This window comes from Setaria viridis, chromosome 2, assembly GCF_005286985.2.
Source record: "Setaria viridis chromosome 2, Setaria_viridis_v4.0, whole genome shotgun sequence".
NCBI lineage: Eukaryota > Viridiplantae > Streptophyta > Magnoliopsida > Poales > Poaceae > Setaria > Setaria viridis.
This window is the reverse complement of record NC_048264.2, coordinates 24,891,354-24,916,539: the sequence shown is the minus strand read 5'-3', so window position 1 is coordinate 24,916,539 and position 25,186 is coordinate 24,891,354. Positions and strand designations below refer to the sequence as shown.

Below are 25,186 nucleotides of genomic sequence, written 5' to 3'. Positions count from 1 at the left end.
CATTTTGCATACCATAATTGGTCACAGTGGTTGCGAAAGAGACCCATGGAAAAGAGCTTCATCAGTGACATCTAGATGAAGGGGTGGTGGGAAAGCATAGTGGAACATAGATAAGGAGATAGGTTGGAATGACCCAGTATTGATAAAAGTGGTTGTAATGTTTTTATGCATCAAGTACTTCTTCACTGGTGTTATTCTTGTTGATGCCATACGTTTTTCAACTGAAGTTATTCATGTCTCATGCCATCTGTAAATGCTTCCACCATCCATGATCGACGCAGAGACTGTGTATACAAAACGAGACTGATTTCTTTCCAATCATCCATCTTCATTGCTTCGTATTCCTTTTTCTATTGCAGTATGAGTGTTATCAAATTAACATCACCAATTGTATAAACTTATTGCACCAGTTTACACAACCTAACATCAAAATTCTTCTGGCTTCATCTGTATGAATCATTTTCATTTGTCCCCTCTTTTTTCTCTGCTACAGCTTCACTGGTGAATTCAACATCAAAATACCTTTGGAAATCTTCCACGGCATGATTGAGTTCCTACCATGTCTTAACTGCCGAATTGAAAGAATTTGCTATCGAGCTCTATACAAGCATGCCATTCTTCCGGATGCTTGCTTCCTTTATTATCCAAACGCCTCACAAATAAACATAGCATCCGTACAAACAGTCGAATTACACGGTGGAAAAACGACCTTCCATCCTTAATAAAAATCTTGTTTTTGAACCCGGACTAAAAAGACTTTAGTCCCGGGTCTAAATTTCGAAGTATGTGGAGACACCTTTAGTCCCGGTTAGTAATACCAACCGAGACTTACCACGAGTTATTACAAAAGGATTGCGTCCCCTAGTCAAGTTAGATGTGCTGTGTAGGTGAGATGCTAAAGAAGCTACACGTGAGGCTTGAGGTCGTGAGTTCAAATCCCACGCACGCGCATATTTCGCGTGAAAAAATTCGCGTGACTTGTAACTTGCGACCTCAAACCTCATAGATCTCGGTATTATCAACCGGAACTAAAGATGTGCGTTTAGTCCCGGGTGAAAGACCTGGGACTAAAAGTCAGATATTTGGTCCTGAATGATTAATCCCGGTTGGGAAAACTGAGATCTATGAGGTTTTCCAACCGGGACTACTGCTCGTTTCTCTACCAGTATTAGTGAGACTAGTAGTTCAGTTTTGATATCAAGGGTTATGTGACATTCATAAAATTACGCACCTTGAGCCCAATATGCATGCATGCAGCAAGTACTACTCAATTTGTCAAGAAGCATACTGAATGCTGTTGGATGGTGATGCTAATACAAGGCCACCATGAAAATCAAAGCCCGGTAGCCTAAGGATGAAGGTGAGTGGTAAGGATGAAGGTAGGGCAGCAATAACAAAGACTATACTAGTAGACTGCCTTTTCCCGAGGCCTCCTAAGCCACAACTCCTCCAATGGTACGTAGCGAAATACGTTTATGTGAGTCCATGCAACGCTTACCGGTCTTAGGGAAATATAGCGTATATTTGTTTGAACATGCAAAAGAGAGACGGGCTCTGTCACCAATATATAGCCATATGAAATTAATGGCTGTGCCCGACCGCAAGGTCCGACCATTGTATGACTGCCATAGACTTTGGTTCTTCGAGTGGGCCCACCTGGATGATTTCTGAGCATCATGTGTGACTGGCTGGTATGGGCTAAATGCAGCGGATGCGGGTCGTACCAACGCATTTAGGTATCGTATTATTCATACCCAAATGCTATACGTAACAACCCCGTCTGCTTTTGTACTTGTGGAATACATGATATGGGACCTTGAAATCGTTATACGAAAGAAAATAACCAACAAATTGTCATTAAAAAAACTCAAATTCCTGTACAAGGTGAGAGGAAGAAATGAGAAAGAGGCAACACAGGCCTACATGGGAATTAAGCAATGGTTTAGTGCCAGGTACTAGCAGTCAACAACACACAGGCACCGTGCGAAGTTAAAAGTCAAACTGTTGGTGTCAAGAGGATCGCGGCACTGCACCTGCAACAAAGAGATTATATAAAGCAGTTTATAACATCTAAAACGCAGTTTGTAAAACCACTTCTAGTGCTGGTATAGATAGCGCTATAGATAACCTCTACAACGAACGAGCCATAGCACACTCAAAATGAATATAGATACTGAAGAGTGAAAAAAGGTTGGTCGGATTTAATTAATTGATATGGGACCTGCCATTTGCAGTCAATACTGGATTCAATCTGCAAAAGTTGGTGACAATGGACAAGTGGCAGAAAGGAGAGGTGACTAATCGTTGTGATGAATATTGCACTTATGCAGATGAAAAATGCACTACGATGGTGTGTCGGTACATAGGCTTATACCGACTCCAATGTAGTTGGTATAGAGGGCTATGCTATAGCGACGGTAGTACCTGGTGCACCGAAACATTTGCTATACTCAACATTTACAGAAATCAGCTACGTGGTAGCGCTGACAGGCTGAATGCATGGTTCTCGGAGCCCTGAGCTGGAGATGAAGCATGTGAGGTATGGCAAGTCCTTGACAGGGTTTGTGAATTGGGCGTGGCTCTGCAGTTCATTGTCAACGAGTCAGGAATGGAAATTGCATCCACTATTCTCCTAATGCCTCCGATTCCAATGCCATGTTTAGTTGTCAGAATTCCTTTTCCTCTAGTATTTGTAGGCGGAGCATTGTTCTTATGTTCACACATGTGTACTCTAGATTTGTTTTGCTTATTTTTCCAATGCTACTAGCATGAGTTTGAATGAGCTGAATGGGCTGTTATATGATGAGAGTAACTCGATCTAATGCACAAGTCTAACTGCATCCAAAATCACTCCCACATATAGGAATGGCCTCAGGCTATCCCCACAAGGATCATCACTACTGAAAAACCGGGACTACCTCTTTAGTCCCGGGTCATTCATCCGAGACTAAAGATCCCCTTTAGCTCCGGTTGGTAAAAAAAAGTGCCCGCTCCGTGTTGGGCCCTCGCCTGCCAGCGCCGCTCCGCCCCGTGCTGGGCCCGCGCCCACCCACCGGGCGGTGTCGCTCCGGCCTGCGCTGCTCGTGCCCCCCGCGTGCCACTCCGCCTGGGCCTACGCGAGATAAAGAAGGAAGGCGAGAGGAGGAGAGAAGATAAGGGAGGAGAGAGGAGGAGATAAGGTGGGGGGAGAGAGGGGAGACTAAAGGCCCCGGATGCACCCCATGCGCCGCTCCGCTTGGGCCTGCGCGAGATAAGGAACGAAGGGGAGAGGAGGAGATAAGGTGGGGAGAGAAAGGGGAGACTAAAGGCCCTGGGGAGGTGTTGGCCTTTAGTCCCGATTGATGTTTTCAACCGGGATAAAAAAAACCCCTTATCCCACTAACCGTTACAACCGGGACTAAAAGGGGGCCGTTAGTCTCTATGGATATTACCAACCGAGACTAAAGAGTCCCCCGTCGGTGGACATTGGTGGTGGATTTTTGACATGGGACTAAAGGTCCTTTAGTCCCGGGTTCAAAGATAACCGGGAGAAAAACGTTGGATGGAAGATGGGTTTTGTAGTAGTGCATGTTGCATTTATTACTCTTCATTCTATTATTTCCTAATAGTGTAATATGTTGTACGCTATTTCTAAACCCATTTTACTCTAGCATCTTTCTCCGCTCTGAAATGTTGTCGTTTTTGGCAGCGTACATATAGCGAGATTTTAACTTTCGCGTCCTATTAGTCATATGATAAAAAATGGTATGGATTCGAGAGAAAATTATCTGTGTCCATATCCCTTGGAGCCTGGCAAGCCACCTTTGTTTCAATTTCAAGATCAAAAACATATTTGCAATCGCCTATTTCAAGTTTCTAACTGAAATACCACCAGCTGGAAACCCGAGTGGTGTGTGGATGAATCCGATGTGCGGCGTGTCCTTCAGTGCAGCATCCTGGAGTTTTGAGACATTTGTTGCCGATCGACGAATCTGATGTGAGGCACGAGTGGCCGCTGGCCGGTGTGCGGCCAGTGTGTGGGATAAGGTTTGACTCTTTTTTTTTTCCTTTTGTGGGGGGAACATAGAGAGGTGTAGAGCCTGGACGATTCTCTTCCTTCGGTGCAATGGTGGCTTGAGTTGGAGCGTTTTGTGGGCTATCTCTCTTGGGGGCTTCTTGTTCCTAAGCATGACTGGACTGCTGAGCTAGTCAGCTCCTTGAACTCACGAGCAGCTCAAACCGGCTCGTTAAACCAAAACAAGCAATAACGCTGGCTCGGTTCGTGTTGATTTGGAATGTATTCCCTCCATTTTCCTTTCTTAGGTGTATCACGGTTTTCTGCTTTTGCGGATATGCAGAGCGCGCCCCCTCAGCACACAAGGAGAGGGCCACACTTTCCTTGATGAGATCACAGACTTGGCAATCTTTGGTGTTCCTGATGCCTCCAAATCCAACTTTTGCTACCAAATTCAACATTGCTAGTGATGCTACATGCCTTCGACTCAAATCCCCATCTTGCTCATGTAATAGCTTTTCCTAATACTGGTTCCTTGAGATATGATATGATGGATCGAGTTGCCCTGGGATGTCTATATAAAGAGGGAATTTAGATGGGCAAGCCATCACTGTTTACGGTACTAAAAGCAATCATGGTGTCACAACTTCCACGGAGGCGCGAGAATATTTTTATTTTGTGAAAGGATGTAGGTGTACGTCTTAGTACTCCTACAACAGAATCTATTCCATTTTTCTTTTCCAGGGTGTGGCGGATGAGCTCTTCTATGCCTACCTACATGGCAACATGCAGCTCCAAAAGTGTCAGATGATGTAGCCCCATGCCAGAACTATGTAGGCTTGGGTTGATGTAGCTTTGATGTAACTAAGAAATCATGTAAAAGAAGCTCAATGTTCATAGGTAATTTTGATTGAATTGGGTAAAGCAAGAAGCTGATCAAGCGCAACTCCCATAACTTGTTCTGCAATCTATATGAAGAGGTTCGAGCACGACTATGCTGTTTGTGCCTAATGTCACGATGGTAAGCTACGAGCCATTAGCGTATGGCAATGGCCACCACCTACAGTCCGTGAGTTGTGTGTTTTTGTTGCCCTTTTGCCTATTGGAAATTAAATTTCGGTTTCTTTCCGTGGAGCAACAGCCGTGTCCTCTCGCTACGAATACAATCAAGTTTTTCCTCTTCGATCCACCAAGCTATATGCATTGCATCCTTCATTCAACGCGATGCAAGCTTAATTACAATGTCAATGCATTGCGACAAGGGCTCAAGATCTTCCCATAAATATAATTTGTGTTCGATAGCCTGGTACCTACGCTCCATATAAACCCTGTTTTAACAAGCCGTCACTCTCATACCCCATTTTGCTTGAATTTAATTCATGGCTTATATATATCTTCACTTGTTAATATTTCAACCAGAGAATTTCAAAATTTCATCATGACCACTTTAATTTTTCGACACAAAACTCCAATCTATATTATTCAAATGTCAAGTTTGTAACCCAAATTTTCAAAACTTCTGACTCATCAAAAGGAATCAGATGTGGTTATTTCTTAAATGAAACAAGCATTCTAACTTCCCAGGGGCATAATCATTGGTTGGCAGTAGTACTGAGGCTGTCGTACATACATCTATGGACCCACCAGAAGGTTTGTACATTCTTAAATATAGGATTGGACACCAAGACGTATCTGACATGGAGACTATGACGCAGAACGACGTAGTCTACGTGGCAAGACAATTACTAGTCGAGGATTAGGAAAAGTACTTGTAACAATTAGAGTAGAACTCGCCTAGTCGAATCCGACTAGTATTCTTGTAAACAACTAACCTGTAACCCTGCCCCCGGTAATATAAGGCGAGGTATGGACCCCCTCCAAAGCAATTCAATCCAACCAACACACAGGGCGTAGGGTATTACGCAATCTAGCAGCCCGAACCTATCTAAATTGTGTGTCTAAATAGAGTTCGTGATCTCGATGAGCCCCACAAACCAAAACACTACCTCGGGCACCCCTCTCAGTAGGTTGCCGGGTCTAAACACCGACAGGGCCTGCATGATGATGTATGCCACCGAATGTGAGACAGCTAGCTGCGCTAGTTGGTCACCTTGACCAACCAGAGTGTCACTGCAATCCACAATGTAAGCATGAAGATGGTGTCCATTGTGCTCCAGATGACTCTGACTCCAAGACCACACCGCTTCTATCTGTATTTTCCTGTTATCATCTAGTATTAGTTGTGTGGCCCTCATCTCTCATATGCTCTTCTGCATTTTTTGCTCTTTCACTTCATGGTGCTGATGTAATAGCCACTCTTGTAGTTTCCCTCTTATAATAGCTCAGATCTTACAGTACCATTTGAGAGTAAAATTGTCTAGTGATTGTTAGTGGTACTATGAACTATTCAGATAGAATTGTATCTTTTACTTCTATGGCTCACAATTAATTGTAGTAAGGACTGGTTGAGTGCATGCCTCACACAGAGGCCAAAAAATTAGTGTACTCTTCAAATCATTCATAATGAATGCAGTATGTTCATGAACGCTGATTATGTTCCTATTTTCTTGTTGTTATACTTTGCTGCAGTGTTCCTTCTCCTAACCAGCAAAAGGATATGTCTACTTTCTACTGGAAAGATTTAGTTTCATTTGCAGGTAGGGAAGATGTGCACTGATTTTGCACATCTAAAAGTAATGGAAGGTGGTGTCCTGGTACCCATGCATGAATTTCGCAACTAAGTGAAATATTCACTTTGCTGTATGCCCCATACAGAACAGAACTGACAAATGGGAAGCTAGTGACATGTTACTCTGTTAGTACTACACTTACGAAGCACATAACATGTTTGCACAAAATAAAGCGATCACAATTTTTAATTAATTTCTTCTCAGTAACAGCGAAACTTAGCCATCAGTCTGATTGGCCATGGTATCTGGTGATTCCGCGTTGTCCTAGAGAAATCCCAGACGAGACTACAAAATCAGCGTATTTGGTGCTCCTGAAGCCTCCAAGTCCTAATTTTGTTGTCTAATTTTCAACACAGCTGGGCCTGAAATCCTACGAGCGAGGCTTCCTCTCCGTTCCGCTGGATGACCGGCTTATCTCTTTCTGGATGTGTTCCATCGGAAGTACGTATCTCCGGCATGGGAGCAAGCTAATAAATAGCGGTGGTAGCTGCCGTATTGCCGCTATCGCTACTAGTTAGCGGTCGACCTGTTGCGGTTTGAAACTTTGCGGTCATAATTGCGCTATAGCGGACCGCAATAGCGGTGGTAGCAGGAAGCAATAGCGGTGGAAGAAAAAACCCTAATAGCCCAGTGGTTCAGCCTATTCACACAAACTCCACCTGTCCTGTGTATTGCTGGCTCTGCCTGAACCTGCATGTGCTGCCCTGGGACTCTCTTATAGGAATGTCGCAGGATCACTACATATGCTTCTCTCTTTCTTTAATCTTCCAATCACAGCTTGATCGACATGCAAGCTTATCCTTGCTTTCCTTTTTTTCCCACGCCAGCAGGCAACCAGGGATATGCGTGCTCAAGCATCCAGTTTCCCTGCTGCAGTCCGAGATGAGCCCACAAATAACTCTGGAGAGGCCAGACATGTCTGTACCTTACCGAAAGGATCGAGTTAAAGCGCGACCTCCGCGAGCGCGCGACCCTACAGCTTACCGTGGTGTTGCGGCATTTTACCGACACGTATGCCAGGAGTCCATTATTGAACCAATCACGCGCAAGCTATGAGAGCTAACAACCCAAGTCACCCAACAGTTATGTGTTAGAACGTAAAATGCTAGCTATGAATGTATTAATGGGTTGTTTGGTCCGATTGAAAATAACATTTCTCTCACGTAAAAAGTCCATTTTTAAATCTATTTGCATTATTATATTTTTTTCAATGAGATCTACAAAATAAGACCCATATTAGATATGTTTTAAGCCATTTTATGTAACTGTCAACTTATGTTGTATGTATGATAGCAACTTATGTAACGATTACATAGTTTATGTTGTATTTTGAATATAACAAATTCTCTTATATGTTTAGTAAAATTGTATGTGCTATCATAATTTGTTAGGTATGATGTAGAAGCTTGTATGTCTAGTAGCAGGTTTAACAATGTACATACATGGTTTAATTTATATCGACTTATTCGAATTAATTTATATAGAGAATACTGTGACAACTTTGCAACTAGTGTAACAACTTGTATAGAGACAACGTGTCAACTTATGCAGAGACTCTGTATGTATACTAGCAAGTTTATGTATAGATCATCGAACAATCTATATCATTATAATGTGTAACTTCTATAGAGACTCAAGAGTAGCAACTTATATTGAATTAAATGCTGAAACTTTTGTACAAGGATACTTAGCAACTTATGTTGTGTAAATATTTTTAAAATATATGCAAAAATCAAGTTATATAGAGACCATGTGATATTTATAGGTCTTGGATATGTTGTAGCAATTTGTGCCCTATACTTACGCTTATTTTTTTTATAGACCGATTCTTTTGATCAAAATGGTCATTACGTATAGGGGGTGGCTCATTAATAATCGGCTCCCTATAAGTAATGTAATCTGGAAGGAAATATCTAGGAGGAGACGGCATACACAAATTATAAGATCATGGAAGACAAGAATAATGTATATTAAAATAAGCTTCCCATGGCACATGTAAAGGTGATCCATATGATGGAAACGGCATTGATACGTGAGAATTATTCCATTGCTGATTCTGATTATGAAACTTATGTTTTGCTGCAGATTTTGAAAGCTTGGAATTTTTAGACCGACTAGCATATTTGATATCCTTCTGTTTTGAGGATTTAGCCAGAAGCTTCTTATTTGGCTTCAGGTTTTCCTTTTCATGCTTATGATAGCCTTTTGATTCAATAATTTTCCAAACATCAATCGTGGGTTTCTTGATTTAACCATCTTTGGTTTTGATTTATTTTGCGAAACCCCAGAAGAAGCGGTTAGACTAGTTTGCAAACCGGTCGGACTGGTTGCAGCACAACCGGCACCTTTGCCTTTGTTTTGTTGCCTCCCGTTAGGTCAACAACTTCGGCTTGAGGCTGCCGACTTGTTTCTTGACCAACAACATCACAGGTTAGCAAATTTTTGCAAGGATTAGGCATAACAGTAGCCAGCTTTTCACTAACCAACTCTTGATTAATAGGAATCAGATCTACACTATTCTTTTTATTAATTAAGTCATCCACAAATCTAAGCAAACCACTTATAAAATTAGCTGTGGCCTTACTAATCTTTAGTAGATCGTACCTCCTCAACTCGTTGATGATAGATATCTTCATCATGATGACGCCTTGTTCTGCTACTTGATAACATTGAGGCAACAATATCTCATTGACGCCTTTGAGGAGTTCTTCAGATAATCCTTCTAGTGCCATCATATTGCTGGAGTTTGATGGATCAACAATGATAGCTAGATTCACGTTCCCCAGCGAAGTCGCTAAAATGTGTTGGCACTAAAATTAGACCAACACACGAACGCACTTGAACGTGCGGTGGGTGGAGAGGCTCCTTGCTGCTCCTCTGCACAGGCCGGTTAGACTGGTTTTGCTGGTGAGCCCGGCAAAGGAACCAACGAACGCCCGTTTGGGAGGGACCCCATCAGGGCAGGCGCACCTTGGGTTGCCCTAGGCTTGGCAGGTGAGCTACGACGCCTCCTCATACCATGAAGATAGAAGAAGCACATGGGATTGGAAAAGGAGGGGAAATAGGAAAAGTTTTGGACAAAAAGTAATAGACTGATTTGTGATTGATTGTAATACCCTTAATCGGTCATTACCCTTTATATTTATAGGGAGGGGAGGTCTGGCTCTTAATGGGGTCAAAACCCTAACAAATCTCGTGCAAAAATACAACTCCTACTCAGACTCTATAGATTCAAACCGGTCCAACCAGTTGTGCAAATATGTTTGACCTATCTCCTTAGGGGCAGATCTTCCCAAGGTCATAACTCTCTCATCTGAACTCCAAATTAGATGTTCCATATATGAATTTTGATCTACTCGATGAGAGCTACGTAATGGTGAAGTCCTATTTAGATTTGGAGTACTTTGACCAAACCAGTCTGACCAGTTGGGAGGCCGGTTCAGAGACCTAATTGTCCAGATCTACCAATTTTGACCTCGAATAGTTACCTTTCCTTCTGCCTCCAAAGCCAAATTTGCATTCTCTATATCTAGGGCTTGAGCAGAGTATCTGAATTGATAGATTTGAGCTCAGCTCAGATGAGATTTCATGATAGAATGCAACTATTTGCTTCCATTTCTTCTGAGCTAGAACCGATGACTATGGCACGCCAGATGTCTTGAGCTGAAGAAACTTTCAATAGCACTAGCATAAAGGATGGACATGGGTAAGAAAGTAGATAGTGCGGTCAGATAATGTAGTGTACAAGATCCAAAAATAAAGTAGGGGAGCAAATTACGATTATAAATGGAGCCAGCAGGGGACCGAACACAGAAGTAATTAACTGCAGTTCGTGAGTATGAACTATATAAATATAATAGATTAGGTCGACTTTGTATTGATTGTTATCACTGTCAACTTTTTCATGGTGATACTTGTTGTACAGAAGATATAAATAATCATAGCTCACATAAAACGAATGTTGCTCAGGTGGTCAGGTTGTGTCAACTCTGAGGTCAAGCAAGTTGTTGATCCATGTCCAATTTGGTTCAAGTTAATCGAAGGTGACTAGATTGATCATCAACCAAGAATTGCTGCAACAGGTGCTCAAAAAATGTATTATATTTCAATAAGATTGCAGTACATTACCATACAATAATCAACCTGACTAAAAGAAGCTGTGACATACATACCAGGTATTGCAAAGAAGAAGCTACTGTTGGAATTAGAGGCATTTTGCATTTTATTTTAATCCAAAATATAGAACAAAACATGAAAATTAAGATACCATAAACAGGAACATGATCTATTATAATTGCAGTAAACATAAAGCATCCAACAAATACTATGAAACATAGGAATTGAAGAAGTTCAAAAGAAAGTACCTTGAGGCGGGGCTAGTTCCGGAGAAACCAGATGCACCATTACCCAACATTGTTAGTTGAGCTTGTTCGATGTAGTTGATCAGAAGTCGATGCCGTGCAGATGATCGCAGTGCAATTGCGTCTTTAGGAAGTAGTTGTGCACAGCGAGCAGTCGCGCAGACGCGCTCCCCAAAAACTTGATCGCCCTTCTATTCCTCGAGTGCAGAGTCTCTGGTGAAGAGCGTAGCTTTGGAGGCCTGCTCTTCCGGCAAAATCCGTACACACAGATCGTCGGAACGGAGATAGCGAAAGCGCAGCGCAGCAGTGGAGAAAAGCTCTGGTAGTTACTGGTCATTTGTATCGTCAGTTACTAGTCACTAAAAGAGTATTCAGTTACTAGTCATCAATTGTGATAAAAAACTGCAAAACCTAACGTCCAGCCCACACATCATGTCGCCGCGCCGCGCCGCGACGCGACGCGAGGCGAGGCGAGGCGAGCAAGCACGCGCACGAGTGGCATCCTGCTATCCCTCTCTCAACTTCTCAACAGGTGCAGCTCAACTCCACCCTATAAGTTGGTTAGAGACCCTCTCAACTTCCAATATGGTTTTATTCTATTTGTAACTACCACAACTAATGGATCTTGGGATTTATTTGATTAATTAAATAATTGGACCAGCCCAATTATTCTAACAATCCCCACCAAATTCCAACTCTCATTTGGGAATTTGTTCCATTGCTGTTGGATATACCAATGTTTCGATGGAGGCCTGAATAAGGTTGAACATCCACCTAGAATATAAGCTACATTTGTCCACAACTAAACAATGGACTATGCCTTGAATTGTCAGTTTTGTGCAAACAAGTTTCACTTAAATCCTTTACCGATACTAGGCTGCAAAATGCATCTCCTCTGGTTGAAGCATATAGGTCATACTTCTTGGCCTTTCATGAGTCTTTAGAGATTACCCAATCTCATAGATTGTGACTAGCAGTCAAACTCATATAGGTGTGTTCCTCAAAAGATGTTTCTGCATGTTAACATCTTTGCCTAAGCCACTCGGATCACATTAAACCTACCATGCAGATTTAGGAGAGATTGCATCTCCAACGGAGTGGGTTAGTACAATAGTACTCTCCTTCTCAGTTAGTCAAATAGCTTGTTTCACCACTCTAGTTCATGGGATCTCCGATCAAATAGAATAGGTTACCACTATGACTTAACTCTCATGTGGGTCTCATTCCCATCTCCCTTGATGCCTCGTCTATCACATTTCGTGAAAGACCTTTAGTGAATTGATCGGCCAAATTTTTATAGTTGTTTGGACATAGTCCAGTGCTATCACTCCGGAGTTTCTCATTTTCTGACAGACTTCAACCGCCTCTTCACATGTCTTGATGACTTCGTATTATCCTTGAAGCTGTTCACCTTGGCAATCACTGTTTTATTGTCACAGTTCATTAGAATAGTCGGTATAGGTTTCTCAACTACTGGCAAATGTGACAAGAGATCACGAAGCCATTCAGCCTCAACAATGGTAGTATCTAGTGCTATGAGTTCTGCTTCCATTGTTGACCTCGTTAAGATGATCTGCTTGCAAGACTTCCAAGAAACAACACCACCTCCAAGTGTGAACACATATCCACTTGTGGTTTTTGTCTCATCAGCATCTAATATCCAATTTGAGTCACTATACCCTTCTAGTACCCTAGGATACCAGTATAGTGAATTCCATAATTCGTTGTGCCTATTAAATAGCGCATTACTCTCTCAAGAGCATGCTAGTGATCATCTCCAGGATTTGAGACAAATCTGCTGTGTTTGCTCACAGCAAATGAGATGTCAAGCCTCGTAGCGCTAGCTAGATACATCAGCGAGCCAATGATTTGAGAATATCTCCATTGATCCCTTGCGGTTCTACGATTTTTTCGTAATATTACACTGGAATTGTAAGGCGTGGGAGCTGGCTTGTAGTCACTATAACCAAAGCGACTCAAGATCTTCTCCACATAATGGGATTGCAGAAATGTAACCCCACCATTACCTTCTCTCAGTAGCTTTATGTTCAAAATTACATCATCCACTCCCATATCTTTCATTTCAAAGCTTTGAGATAAAAATCTCTTAACCTGCTCAATCACATTGAGATTAGTACCAAAGATCAATATGTCATCAACATACAAACACAAGATCACTCCTTCTCCCCCACCAAAATGTAGTACATGCACTTGTCAGCTTCGTTCACAACAAAGCCGACTGACGTGAGAGTCTTGTCAAATTTCTCATGCCATTGCTTAGGAGCTTGTTTCAGGCCATACAAAGATTTTAACAACTTGCAGACCTTTCCTTCATGACCTTCTACTACATAACCATCAGGCTGATCTATATAAATTTCCTCACCCAACTCTCCATTAAGGAAAGTTGTCCTAACATCCATCTGATGGACGAAAAGACCTTGTGAGGTAGCCAAGGATAGTAGTGCTCGAATTGTGGTCAATCTGGCAACTGGTGAGTAAGTATCAAAGTAATCTTTGCCTTCTTTCTGGGTGTAACCCTTGGCCACAAGCTTTGCCTTATACTTTTCAATTGTACCATCAGGTCTAAACTTTTTCTTAAACACCCACTTGCATCCTACAAGTTTGCACCCGTACGGACGATCAACAACCTCCCAAGTCCCATTAGACATTATGGAATTCATCTCACTTCTGATTGCTTCCTTCCAATAGTCAGCATCAGCAGATCCATAAGCCTCAGCAATGGTTTTTGGAGTGTCATCTACAAGGTACACAATGAAGTCATCACCAAAAGACTTAATAGTCCTTTGTCTTTTACTCTTTCAAGTCGCTTCATTGTCATCCTTCTCATGATTCTCTTCAAGTGGTTGTTCAAAGTGTATTACTGTATCATTACATTCAGGAGAATTAACAGATTCATAACTAGAGTTGCTAGATGTTTCTTTCATAGGAAAAATATTCTCAAAGAATGTGGCATCTCTGGATTCCATTATTGTACCAACATGCATGTCCGGTACTCCAGATTTAATTATCAAGAATCTGTATTCGATACTATGAAAAGCATAGCCTAGAAAGACACACGCAACTGTTTTCGATCTGAGCTTGCGCTTCTTAGCAATTGGTACATTAACCTTTGCCAAGCAACCCCAAGTACGCAAGTATGAGAGTGTTAATCTTTTATTTTCCCACTCCTCGAATAGTGTTTTCTCTTTGTTTTTCATAGGAACTCTATTAAGAGTATGACAAGCAGTCAACATGGCTTCACCCCACCATTCCCAAGAAAGTCCAGCTGTTTCTAACATGGCGTTAACCATCTCAGTTAGAGTACGGTTCTTCCTTTCAGCCACTCCATTTGACTTAGGGGAATAAGGTGGTGTCCTTTCATTAATAATGCCATGTTCCTCACAAAACAAATTGAACTCATTTGAAAAATACTCTCCACCTTGATCCGATCGAATGTGTTTTATCTTCCTCTCAAATTGATTTTCAACTTTGGCCTTATAGATCTTGAAAAAAAATTAAATGCCTCATCTTTTGATTTAAGTAAATACACATAGCAGTATCTAGTAGAATCATCTATCAAAGTCATGAAATATCTCTTTCCACCTTGAGTCAACACACCATTCATTTCGCTCAAGTCCGAATGAATTAATTCTAATGGCGACAAATTCCTCACCTCAGCAGCCTTATGAGGCTTGCGGGGTTGCTTAGATTGCACACACACTTGACACTTAGAATTTTTTACCAAAGTGAATTTCGGAATTAAACTCAAATTAGCTAGCCGCAACATACAACCAAAATTAACATGACAAAGTCATGAATGCCAAACATTTGACTCATCATCATTACACACATGATTCACAACTTTATGACAAGAGTCTGATAATGATAAATGGAACAAACCATCATAGTAATATCCTTTACCAACAAAGGAGCCAAACTTAGAAATAACACACTTGTTCGATTCAAACACCAACTTAAAACCATCCTTACAAAGAAGGGATCCGCTAACAAAATTTTTATTTATTGAGAGGACATGCTGCATATTCTTCAGCCGCACGGTCTTTCCCGAAGTAAACTTCAGATCGACCATACCAACACCACGAACAGTAGCACCTGAGCCGTTCCCCATCAACACGGATCCAGTTCCTATGACCTTATAAGAAGAAAACAAAGAAATATCAGCACACACATGTATATTAGCTCCGGTGTCAATCCACCAATTTGGTAAATGACAAATTGAAAGAACAAAAGCATGATTACCATACCCTGATGTTCCCTTCTCAGCAATGCTAATAACAATATTAGCAGACTTCTTCTGCTCGTGCTGCTGCTTGTCCTTGCGATCCTTGCAGTCCTTGGCCCAATGGTCGAACCACCACACACAAAGCACTTTCCCTTGTTGTTCTTCTTTTTCTTAAAGTTGGTAGTCTGAGTAGACTTGTGTTCAACTTTCACTATGCCCTTATTCTTGTGGGATTGGAAATTCCTTTTGTGCACCATATGAGCGCTAGAACCTCCCTCAATGCCACGCGCACGTGAGTCCTTTGCTCTCGCCTTTTCTTCAACATCAAGAGTGCCAATAAGACCGGCTACAGTGTATTCCTGTCTCTTGTGTTTCAGAGTAGTAGCAAAGTTTTTCTCCATGAAGGAGGCAATTTTGGCAATGATTCCACCAGCCACAAATTTATCCGGCAGCTCACACTTGACATTCACAAGATCCTTTGCAAGAGCGTGTAACTCATGAGCCTGTTCAACTACAAAACGGTCATCGACCATCTTGTAGTTGTAGAACTGCTCCATGATGTACAACTCGCTCCCTACATCGGATACCCCAAAATTTGCTTGGAGTGCATCCCACACTACTTTGCCAGAGGGAAGCTGCATATATGAATCGATCAAGTTCTCAGCAAGAACACTGATCACAGCCCCATTGAACAAATTGTCAGCAGACATGTACACACTATCCTCCACGGAGGTATGCGGTCCCACAGGACGCTCTTGGGTAATGAACCACACGTTCATAGCCATCAGCCACAACTCGAGTCTGCCAACCCATCTCTTGTAATTCGTTCCATCAAATACATTCAGTTTCAATTGCACAGCAAAGCCAACTACCGAAAAAGCCCTATCAAGTTTTTGGATTGTTGGAATTAGAGGCATTTCGCGGTTCATTTTAATCCGAAATATAGAATAAGCCATGACAATTAAGATATCATAAATAGGAACATGATCTATTGTATTTGCAGTGAATATAAAGCATCCAACAGATACTATGAAACATACAAATTGAACCAGGAAGTTCAAAAGAAAGTACCCTAAGGCGGAGCCAGTTCCGGAGGAACCAGATGCACCATTACCCAACATTGTTAGTTGAGCTTGTTCGATGTAGTCGATCAGAAGTTGATGCCATGCATATGATCGCAGTGCAGTTGCGTCTTCAGGAAGTAGTTGTGCACAACGAGCAATCGCACAGACGCGCTCCCCAAAAATTTGATCGCCCTTCTATTCCTCGAGTGCAGAGTCTCTGGTGAAGAGCATAGCTTCGGAGGCCTGCTCTTCTGGCGAAATCCGTGCACACAGATCGTCGGAACAGAGATAGCGAAAGTGCAGCGCAGCAGTGGAGAAAAGCTCTGGTAGTATATGTTTTTCGCATGTGAAAGAATGAGAGGTAGCACCTCTCTTATACGCACCAGAAGACCCTTGGATGCTTAGGTTAATGCAGCAATCAAATGGTCAGTTTCTGGTAATTGATAGCCATTAGCAATTGTCAGTTAATTATCATTTGTATCATCAGTTACTATTCATCAACTGTGATAAAAAAACTGCAAAACCTAACAACACCTAGCCCACACATCGCGTCGCCACGCGGCACAGCGAGGCGAGCGTGCGCGCGTGGCATCCTGCTATCCCTCTCTCAACTTCTCAACAGGTGCAGCACAACTCCACCTTATAAGTTGGTTAGAGACCCTCTCAACTTCCAAATTGGTTTTATTCTATTTGTAACTACCACCACTAATGGACTTTGGAATTTATTTGATTAATTAAATAATTGGGCCAGCCCTATTATTCTAACAGCTACTCCTTTCCACTGGCATGTTTCCCACTATCAGGATTGTAGGTCCTGGTTTAATCGCTCTGTGCAACACCTTATTCGTAGTCAGTTCAGTAATCAGAAGTTCCAGTTGTCAAAATGCTCAAAGATGTCCACGTACACTACTCTTTACTCCAACACGTAAATTTTCCCGTTGCCTCCAAAGCCTAAATCACATTTTCTATATGTGGGGAGATAAACATAGTGCCTTCAGTGGTGTTAGAACTAACATGAGATCTACGCAAGAAAGGATGGGAGACACCTAAAAATAGCATCTACGACGGTGGTGTACACAGCATGGGGGAGCATAACGAATGGAAGCAATGGGAGATATATATTGGAAGCAAATGGGAGATATATGTTGCTCATTTGGAATACGTTAGCTGGACAGCAAGGCGATAGGACCCACATGTGGTATTTAATGTCTTGGCTCAAGTAAACAAGTTACTGGTGACCTAACTCATCAGTTGTCAGGTTCAGGACCCAAATGCTATTCAGGGGGTGTTTGATACACCTCCTATACTCGTCACATCGGATGTTTGGATGAGGATTAAACATAGACTACTTACAAAACTCATTGCACAGATGGAGTCTAATTCGCGAGACGAATCTATTAAGCTTAATTAGTCCATGATTTGACAATGTGCTGCTACAGTAAACATGTGCTAATTATGGATTAATTAGGCTCAATAGATTCGTCTCGCGAATTAGTATAAGGGTTCTGCAATTAGTTTTATAATTAGTTCATGTTTAGCCCTTCTAATTAGCATCCAAACATTCGATGTGTTTAGCAGCTCATATCCAAACACCCCTCGAACTGTTCTGAAGCAGAGAGTTCCTTCCGCGCTTCAGTAGATATATCCCTCTCGACTTCTATTCATGAGCCAGTTCACCTAAAATCTTGGGCCATTAGTGAACGTATGGCACATAATTAAACAAACAAAAAGTTGAATAATCTAGAAAGCATGACCCACGTATTGCAAGACATGAAAGCAGGGAAAAGACGTGGAAGAGACGATGGCGACGGCAGAACCATTGCTTTGGCCTTGCTTAAAAAGGTGTTTTCTTAGACAACACTCTCTGTGAAGACCAAGGTAAGGAGATGGGACGTCACATGTTCTTTAATTTACAGGGCAAGCCATTAGTGGTGCGGCTACTCCACTTCTTCCACCGATAAAGAGCATCTAAATGTTTAGTCACGGTTGGTAACACCAACTGGAACTAGTTGTGATGTCTTTAGTCCCGGTTGGTGCTACCAACCGAACACCAACCGGTACTAAACGCTTCACCAGATTCCCCTCGATGCTTCTAGCTTTACTAGCCGTTACAATATAAACTAAAGGGGGCTCTTTAGTCCCAGTTGATATTACCAACCGGGATAAAGAGCCTGTCAGAGGTGGCCGTCGGTGGTGGGAATTCGACCCAGAACAACTAAAGCTCTTTTAGTCCCGAGTCAAAAAACGATTGAAATATATGTCCAAGGATCGAAAGTCGTTTCTCTACCGGTGTTTGATTTTTTTATTTGTACTCCAGGCATGGTACTGCTGGAATTGAAAGATTAAGACGAACTCTACCAACTGCAAGCCTGCAAAGTGCGTGTGCACGGATGACATTTTCCTGAAAAAATCTCTGAAAAGAGAACAAAGACAATCATGACAAATGACAGGAATAAGTTCCAGAAGACTTTGAGCCCTGTTAGACCTACATTTTCGTTCCAAGAACAAAAAGGCAAACATCAAACTTGTCACTGCCTGTCTCTTTCGGTCCTCTTCTAGAGATGGAAGGGAGAAGGTCATCTTCCAGCGTTGCAGCAAAATTCAACAACGCCCATTCGCGCTGATGTCCCCATTGTACACCAACCGACCGGGCATCAGAGTACAAGATGGGGGGTCACTACTGGAGCTCGTGAGATGAGGTCTCAGGACCCTCCTCCTCTGGCGTCGCCCCCTTCCGAGAACCCGAGGTATCCCCTTGCATCGCCTCTGTTTCCTGGTTCAATCTGATCCGAAGTTTTTTTGTCTACAAGTTCTCTCATGGCCCTGGGAGGTGTCTACTTTTAGTTTTACTGGTTTTAGTCCGGTGTTTGTAAAGATGTCCTAGTCCTAGATTTCTATGTAGTTTTTGTGTGAAATAGATTCTAGATGAAACTATGTTGCTTTTTAGGTGAACACAAACTCTTTTGTGTCAACTTGTTTTTCGTATGGTACCAGTAACTTCAATTGTGTATACACTTTTTGTGTGAAGTAGTTCCTTCTTTTTAGATGAAGCGTTGTTCCTTTTTTTAGATCAACACAAACTCTTTTGTGTAGTGCCAGTAGCTTGAGTCACAGTTTTTCTGTTTGGTGATACTAGTAGAATATGGATCCTTCTTTTGGGAACCATCAATCATGATGCTAGATCGATGCACGCGTGTTCCTATGTTGATTTTTCTCAGTGCCCTACATACCCTGTATATATAATCAACTCATTTCTCATCGACACAGGCTCTAAAGGAAACCTCAGTGTGACTTGAAGACAACTTCTGTTGAAGTGAACTTGTATATATCTAAGGTTGAAACTTCTAAGTCTAGTTCTTAAGTTATAAATGCCTTCCACGACTATGGATGCAATCCAGAAGCTTTATGAGGTTTGTAAAGTATCATTATCTGAAAAGGGACCTCTATCTTCTGAAGCCATTGATAAAGTCCGCGTTGTATTAGGTAAGAGCTACCTACCTTCTACTACCTACCTTCTACTGTTGACATGATATTATAGGGAATCGGTGCTCGTAGCATAACAGGGGAGGAGATGAATTAGGCAACTTAAAACCTTAACCTATGACTTTCACTACTTTGCATAAACATAAACTAGATCATTCTAACCTAGATGTGTTGATCTAGTATGAAACCCTCATCCCAAAACAAGTTTTGCAACCTAGAACCAATCCTAGCAAGATACTACACAAAGAAAGTAAAGGCATACAAGTTGCAAGTATTGAATACGGAAGCGTAAGAGGGGGATGAGGAGAAGCAAACTCTTGACACGAAAATTTATCCCGTGGTATCGGTAGGCACTAAGCCACCACTAGTCCACGTTATTGAAACACTCACACAAGAAGAGTATTGCTTCCCGGTCACCAAATCTCTTCCGGGACACCCCTTGACTTGCCAGTTTGGCTCGGCCACTAAGTCTCACGCCAAGTTCCCCGGTCACCTTGATGTTGTCTCCACTAAGGAAGGGGTCTCCATGTCCCCCCCCCCCCCCCCACACACACACACACGGTCGTCGACGCCGCTCCACATCAAGCCGGAGGGTCAAAGACTTGTCGGCGAGCCACCAAGGCTCCAAGGTGCCGGCATACCTTGTACAACTATGGTTCACTCCTAGAACCGATCACAAGGTAGGCACACCTTGCACTCTCCCTCTCTCTAGGCCTATCCTAGTACTAATCACTCTCCTAAGCTTGTGCTAAGCTTTGAATAATCACTTCAGCACTTTTGGTGGCTTGGATGTGTTCTTGATGAGTCTTGATCTCCAATGAACTTCTGCACACTCCAGCATCATCAAATGGACGAGTGGAGGGGGTATAAATAGCCTAAGAGCTCAAAGAGCCGTTGCTCCAACGGCTAGTTAAAGTATACCGTCGGACGTTCCGATGGTCTGTTTTGGCATGCATCGAAACATCCGGTGCAACTAGCCGTTGGCCTTCCCACGCCCAAGTTTTTCACTAACTCATCCAAAATTCATCCGACGCTTCATCCGATGGCACCGTCGGAACATCCGGTGCTGAAGAGTTTTTTTTCCCAAAACCTCTCTAGAAGTTTCTGAAGTAAATATGTTTCATCTGACGCTTCCCTTGACCTAGCATCGGAACATCCGATGGTCTAGGGTTTCCTCCCTTCACTTCTGGCGATTGCTCCGACGCTACTAAAAAGAGGCCGTCGGAACATCCGATGGTCTGTGTTTGACTCAGCTTCTTTGTAGCGTATCAATTGCTCCGATGCTTGCTCCGACGCTATTCTGGGGGCCATCAGAACATCCAATGGTGCCTGTTTTTCTGGATTTCTTCGGTTCTTTGCTTGTCTTTGGTTGTGGTTGCTTACTTAGGACCTATAATACCTTCAAAGCATGTTGGGGTTAATGATCATGTTGTCATATTAATCACCAAAATCACAAAGTAATGGTCTATATTTGAGGCCATGATCGCTACAGATATTCAGAACATCAAAGCTGGAGGAGACAAAATCGATAAGAACCAAGCAAACTTCTACTGACAGAATAAAATTTGCGCAATGTGTTTTTCTGCCACTGAAATTGTATATCGAATTATCGATTGTGAATTTTAAAGACCGTGTTAGAAATTTAAAAGACAAATGAGATACTTGTAGCGCGGTATTGTTCTGGGCTTCTGTTCACATTGTTCAAAACTTCCTGCCAGACAAGATCACACCTTCGGATGTTGGACTAGAGTGTGAAGCTCAAGCTGCACGTGTTTGGCGGAGTCCACAAGCCCTGAGTAAGAAAAGAGTTTTTCCTTCCAGCCCTGCGATCAGATACCGTCACATATATGAGTGCAAAAGCTTCTCAGTAAGCATTAACATCTTTACCCATACATCTTTTTCTGCATTGCAGCATCCAAGTGTTCCGTGTTCGGCAGTCATCCTTCATTTTTTGCCTGCAGGTTTTGGTTGTTATTGCTCATGTGGAATGTACGTTGTCTTTGCAGATTGGGATATTTTGCATACCAGCATCATCCATCATTCCACTCCACAATCATCCTGGCATGACTGTGCTCAGCAAAGTTTTATACGGCACAGTGCATGTCAAATCATATGATTGGATTGATAAAGCTGAACCTCTTAATTTATTGAAAGGTAAGGTTTTCTTAATCATGACTACTGATGAATTTTGATAACGGATTAATTTAACCTTTTCAGTTGTTTAAACCTGTATAGAAGTCATGCTCTTGATATGGTACCCAAACTTGTTTGGGTGTTAAACCTGCCCAGTGCCCTCTGATATAACAGTATTCAGATATAGCACATGACTCTGACCGTGCAGTGCTTTCTATCAATTGATGCACACTACTTTCTTTTGTAAATTGCAGTGAGGCCTGCGAAGGTTGTAAGAGATGGTGAAATGTCGGCGCCTTGTGGAGCGATGGTTCTTCATCCCGAAGAAGGCGGCAACATACATGCTTTCAAAGCCATCACTCCCTGTGCTATCCTGGACATTTTAACACCTCCTTACTCTTCAGAAGCCGGGAGGCACTGCTCCTACTTCCGGAGATGCCCAAAGTCGGACCCATCGGGTTAGTCTAACAACCTTTCAGCATGAACATGTATAGAACACTTGGTCTACTGGTTGTGATATGGATTCAGGTTCTAACTCATCTTCTGGATTGCTACTGTTTCTCCAGGTGTTTTGTTGAACCGAACAAAGGGATCTGAATTTGTTTGGCTGGAAGAATACCAGCCCCGTGACAGCTTTGTCATTAGAAGGGACCTGTACACAGGACCTGCTTTAGAGTTATGAGGATCATGCTTGGAGGTCATGCTCAGCACAATAATTATGCTTTCTTTAGCTTCTTAAGTTATAAAGAAGTACACAGCCATGCAGAGCATTCCGTTTCCCCTTTTAGCTTTGCACTTTATTTATAGGAACTTAATTATTCAATACAGTCTGGTGTATGTATTTTTAAGATAATTTTATTGTATATTTCATATATATGTAACTTGCTGACAGAATATTTATATAATTATATGAAAGTGGAAGGTATTTTTGAGCCTTCATTGAATACAGGCCTCTCTTGGAAAAACTGTTAACAGTGAACTTGAGAAACTTTAGGATTAGAAAGGTACGGTATTTTTCATTTTTGTTCATCGTATTGCTTGACTTAGCAATTTGCCATATGCTACTATTTCTTTTTTTTCTGTTCAATTCTTGCTCTGTGCATATCTTGCATGTGGGCCGGTGGTAACTCAAGGGTGAGACTTCACCGTCGGCGGTTTGAACCCCCATCTCGGGCAGGCCTCTGATGAAGGCCGCCGTCGAAGCGCCGTTCAAAGAAAATATTGCTGAGGCTCCGTTTGCATTCTTGAAATTAAATTCCATTTTAATAATTATAATTTAGACACAAATTAATTAAGCTAATATAGTTGGATGTGGAATATATTTGTATATTATTATTGACCATATGGGAGAGATAATTATATGTTGCACTTCTCCTATAGGGAAGCGAGTCGAAGAGCATCTATAAGTTGCACATTAGAAACATATCATGAGGATCTATAGAATCAATTTCCATCTCCTAACCCCATCATTTAAGATAGACTTATATCTAAACTTTGGAAAGTTGTGGAATGCACATTCCAAGACAAATGGCATACTCCATTAAATAGATTCTAATTCCTTCAAAATAAAGGGATCCAAATGGGACCTAAGTATAATTGGGTGGCCTATTAGCAAATTCTACTTAACAAAGAAAGGATTTACCATCATCACTTTCTTCGTACGTTTCACCTTCTTCTTACTAAGTCCACCACATCCCTCCTACCCCATGACCCACCCACCTCTCTTTATGGCCAATGGCCGCCATCGGCTACCAAGTCACTTTACTAATGCCCACTTCTAGCAACTGCGGTTAGTGGTTACCTCGCCATGCCCACCATCTCCCACCACAGCCACCTCCCCACCCCAGCTGTTCCTAATCATAGCAACTGCTTGCCCCATTCCTGATCCTGTGTGCTAGTTCTCCCCCAATTACAGCGGCCTTTAGAAGTATTCCACACCACCCTATCAGCGGTGCCCTAGTTGCCTTGCCTCGCCACCTGTCATCATTGCTTGGCTAAATGCCATTGATAGCCATCCGCCTATCTGATTCCGGTACCCTCAATCCGAACCATAAACCTCAAAACGATAATCTTTCTTGTCCGACTGACTGGCTACATGATGTTGGCGGCTAGCAACGACCACTAATAGATTAGGAAGAAAAAGAGTGAGAATCGGCACTCTTTTCCCACGCATCACTAGCACTGGCAAAAGACGATGAGAGAGAAAGAGGGGGAGCCAGAGCAAAATTAGGGAAGACTAAGCAACTTGTCCACTTTGTGGAGATAACAAGTGTAGCACAAGATCTTATGTCTTCATTTGCTGCTATAAAAAAGGAGAGACTAGGCATTGTATAATTTTTTTCCTCCATATCTAGCTCCATAAATTCTTGGAGCTACCAAAAGAGTAAAGGCCTGTTTGGGTCATTTGAATTGGAATTTCATTCCAGCAATTTCGTTCTTCATGATTTAAAGTGAATTGAGTTGGCTAGAATCTGATTCAAATCAAATGTTTTTTTGGATATGCATGGATTTGGTTTCTATGAATTAAATTTGTATTGTTGTTTAGGTATTCAACATATATAATCAAATCAGCATGTACTTGGGCATCCACATCTCGACTTTAATAACAATTATCTAATCAAAAGATCCGACTTGTTGGTGATGGTCGGAGATTGCTTGAGCGGAGTGGAGGAGTGATAAGGGGACTGGCGCCTCGCCTCGATCTAGTGGGAGGTGGGCAGCACTACGAAACCCAAGCTAAGTTAGCTGCCCATGGAGTCGAGGGAGAGAAGAGTGGCGAGTCGAGAGGAGCTCCTGTACGGCTTATGATAGGTTGTCAAGGGTGGTTGTAGCTTTAAAGCACATTAGACCCATCTAACTTTAACCCATTACAGCTCACTGACCATCCATCGCAGACGTCTTTTAATGTTATAACTTGATTCAACAATATGTGAACTTTATGTCAACATTTTAAATAGACTAATTCAACATTTCATGCAGAATAAAAGTGCATTGCAATGCTTCTCACTATCACCTCACTCGAGTTGCGTACTCCTGATACATACTTTAATATTTTTTTACAACTGATTCAACCTATCATCAAATCATGACTCAACATTTCGCATTGACTGACTCGACATTTGAAGAGGATCAAATAACAGTTATGGTTAGCTTGCTCCTCACCTCATCTTAACCATCCATCTAGTATAGCACAGACATCCAAAACACAATAAGTTTCA

The 25,186-nt window shown here is 42.1% G+C and overlaps 1 protein-coding gene and 1 pseudogene across 2 annotated transcripts; one reads left to right on the top strand and one right to left on the bottom strand.

Moving 5' to 3' along the window:
* Window positions 1-12,384: 12,384 nt before the first annotated feature.
* LOC140221883 (uncharacterized) lies at window positions 12,385-16,409 on the bottom strand (annotated as a pseudogene).
* A 2,458-nt stretch (window positions 16,410-18,867) lies between these two features.
* Window positions 18,868-22,914, top strand: LOC117842390 (plant cysteine oxidase 5). Of its 2 annotated transcripts, none has more exons than XM_034722812.2 (6): window positions 18,868-19,099; window positions 19,620-19,835; window positions 21,554-21,702; window positions 21,797-21,989; window positions 22,223-22,426; window positions 22,535-22,914. In XM_034722812.2, exons 2-6 carry the CDS (start codon window positions 19,721-19,723, stop codon window positions 22,648-22,650), a joined length of 777 nt encoding a protein of 258 aa, XP_034578703.1. In that variant the 5' UTR covers window positions 18,868-19,099; window positions 19,620-19,720; the 3' UTR covers window positions 22,651-22,914. The 2 variants fall into 2 exon arrangements, with proteins under 2 accessions (XP_034578703.1, XP_034578704.1); XM_034722813.2 differs by having other exon boundaries at window positions 18,892-19,099; window positions 21,842-21,989.
* Window positions 22,915-25,186: the final 2,272 nt, after the last annotated feature.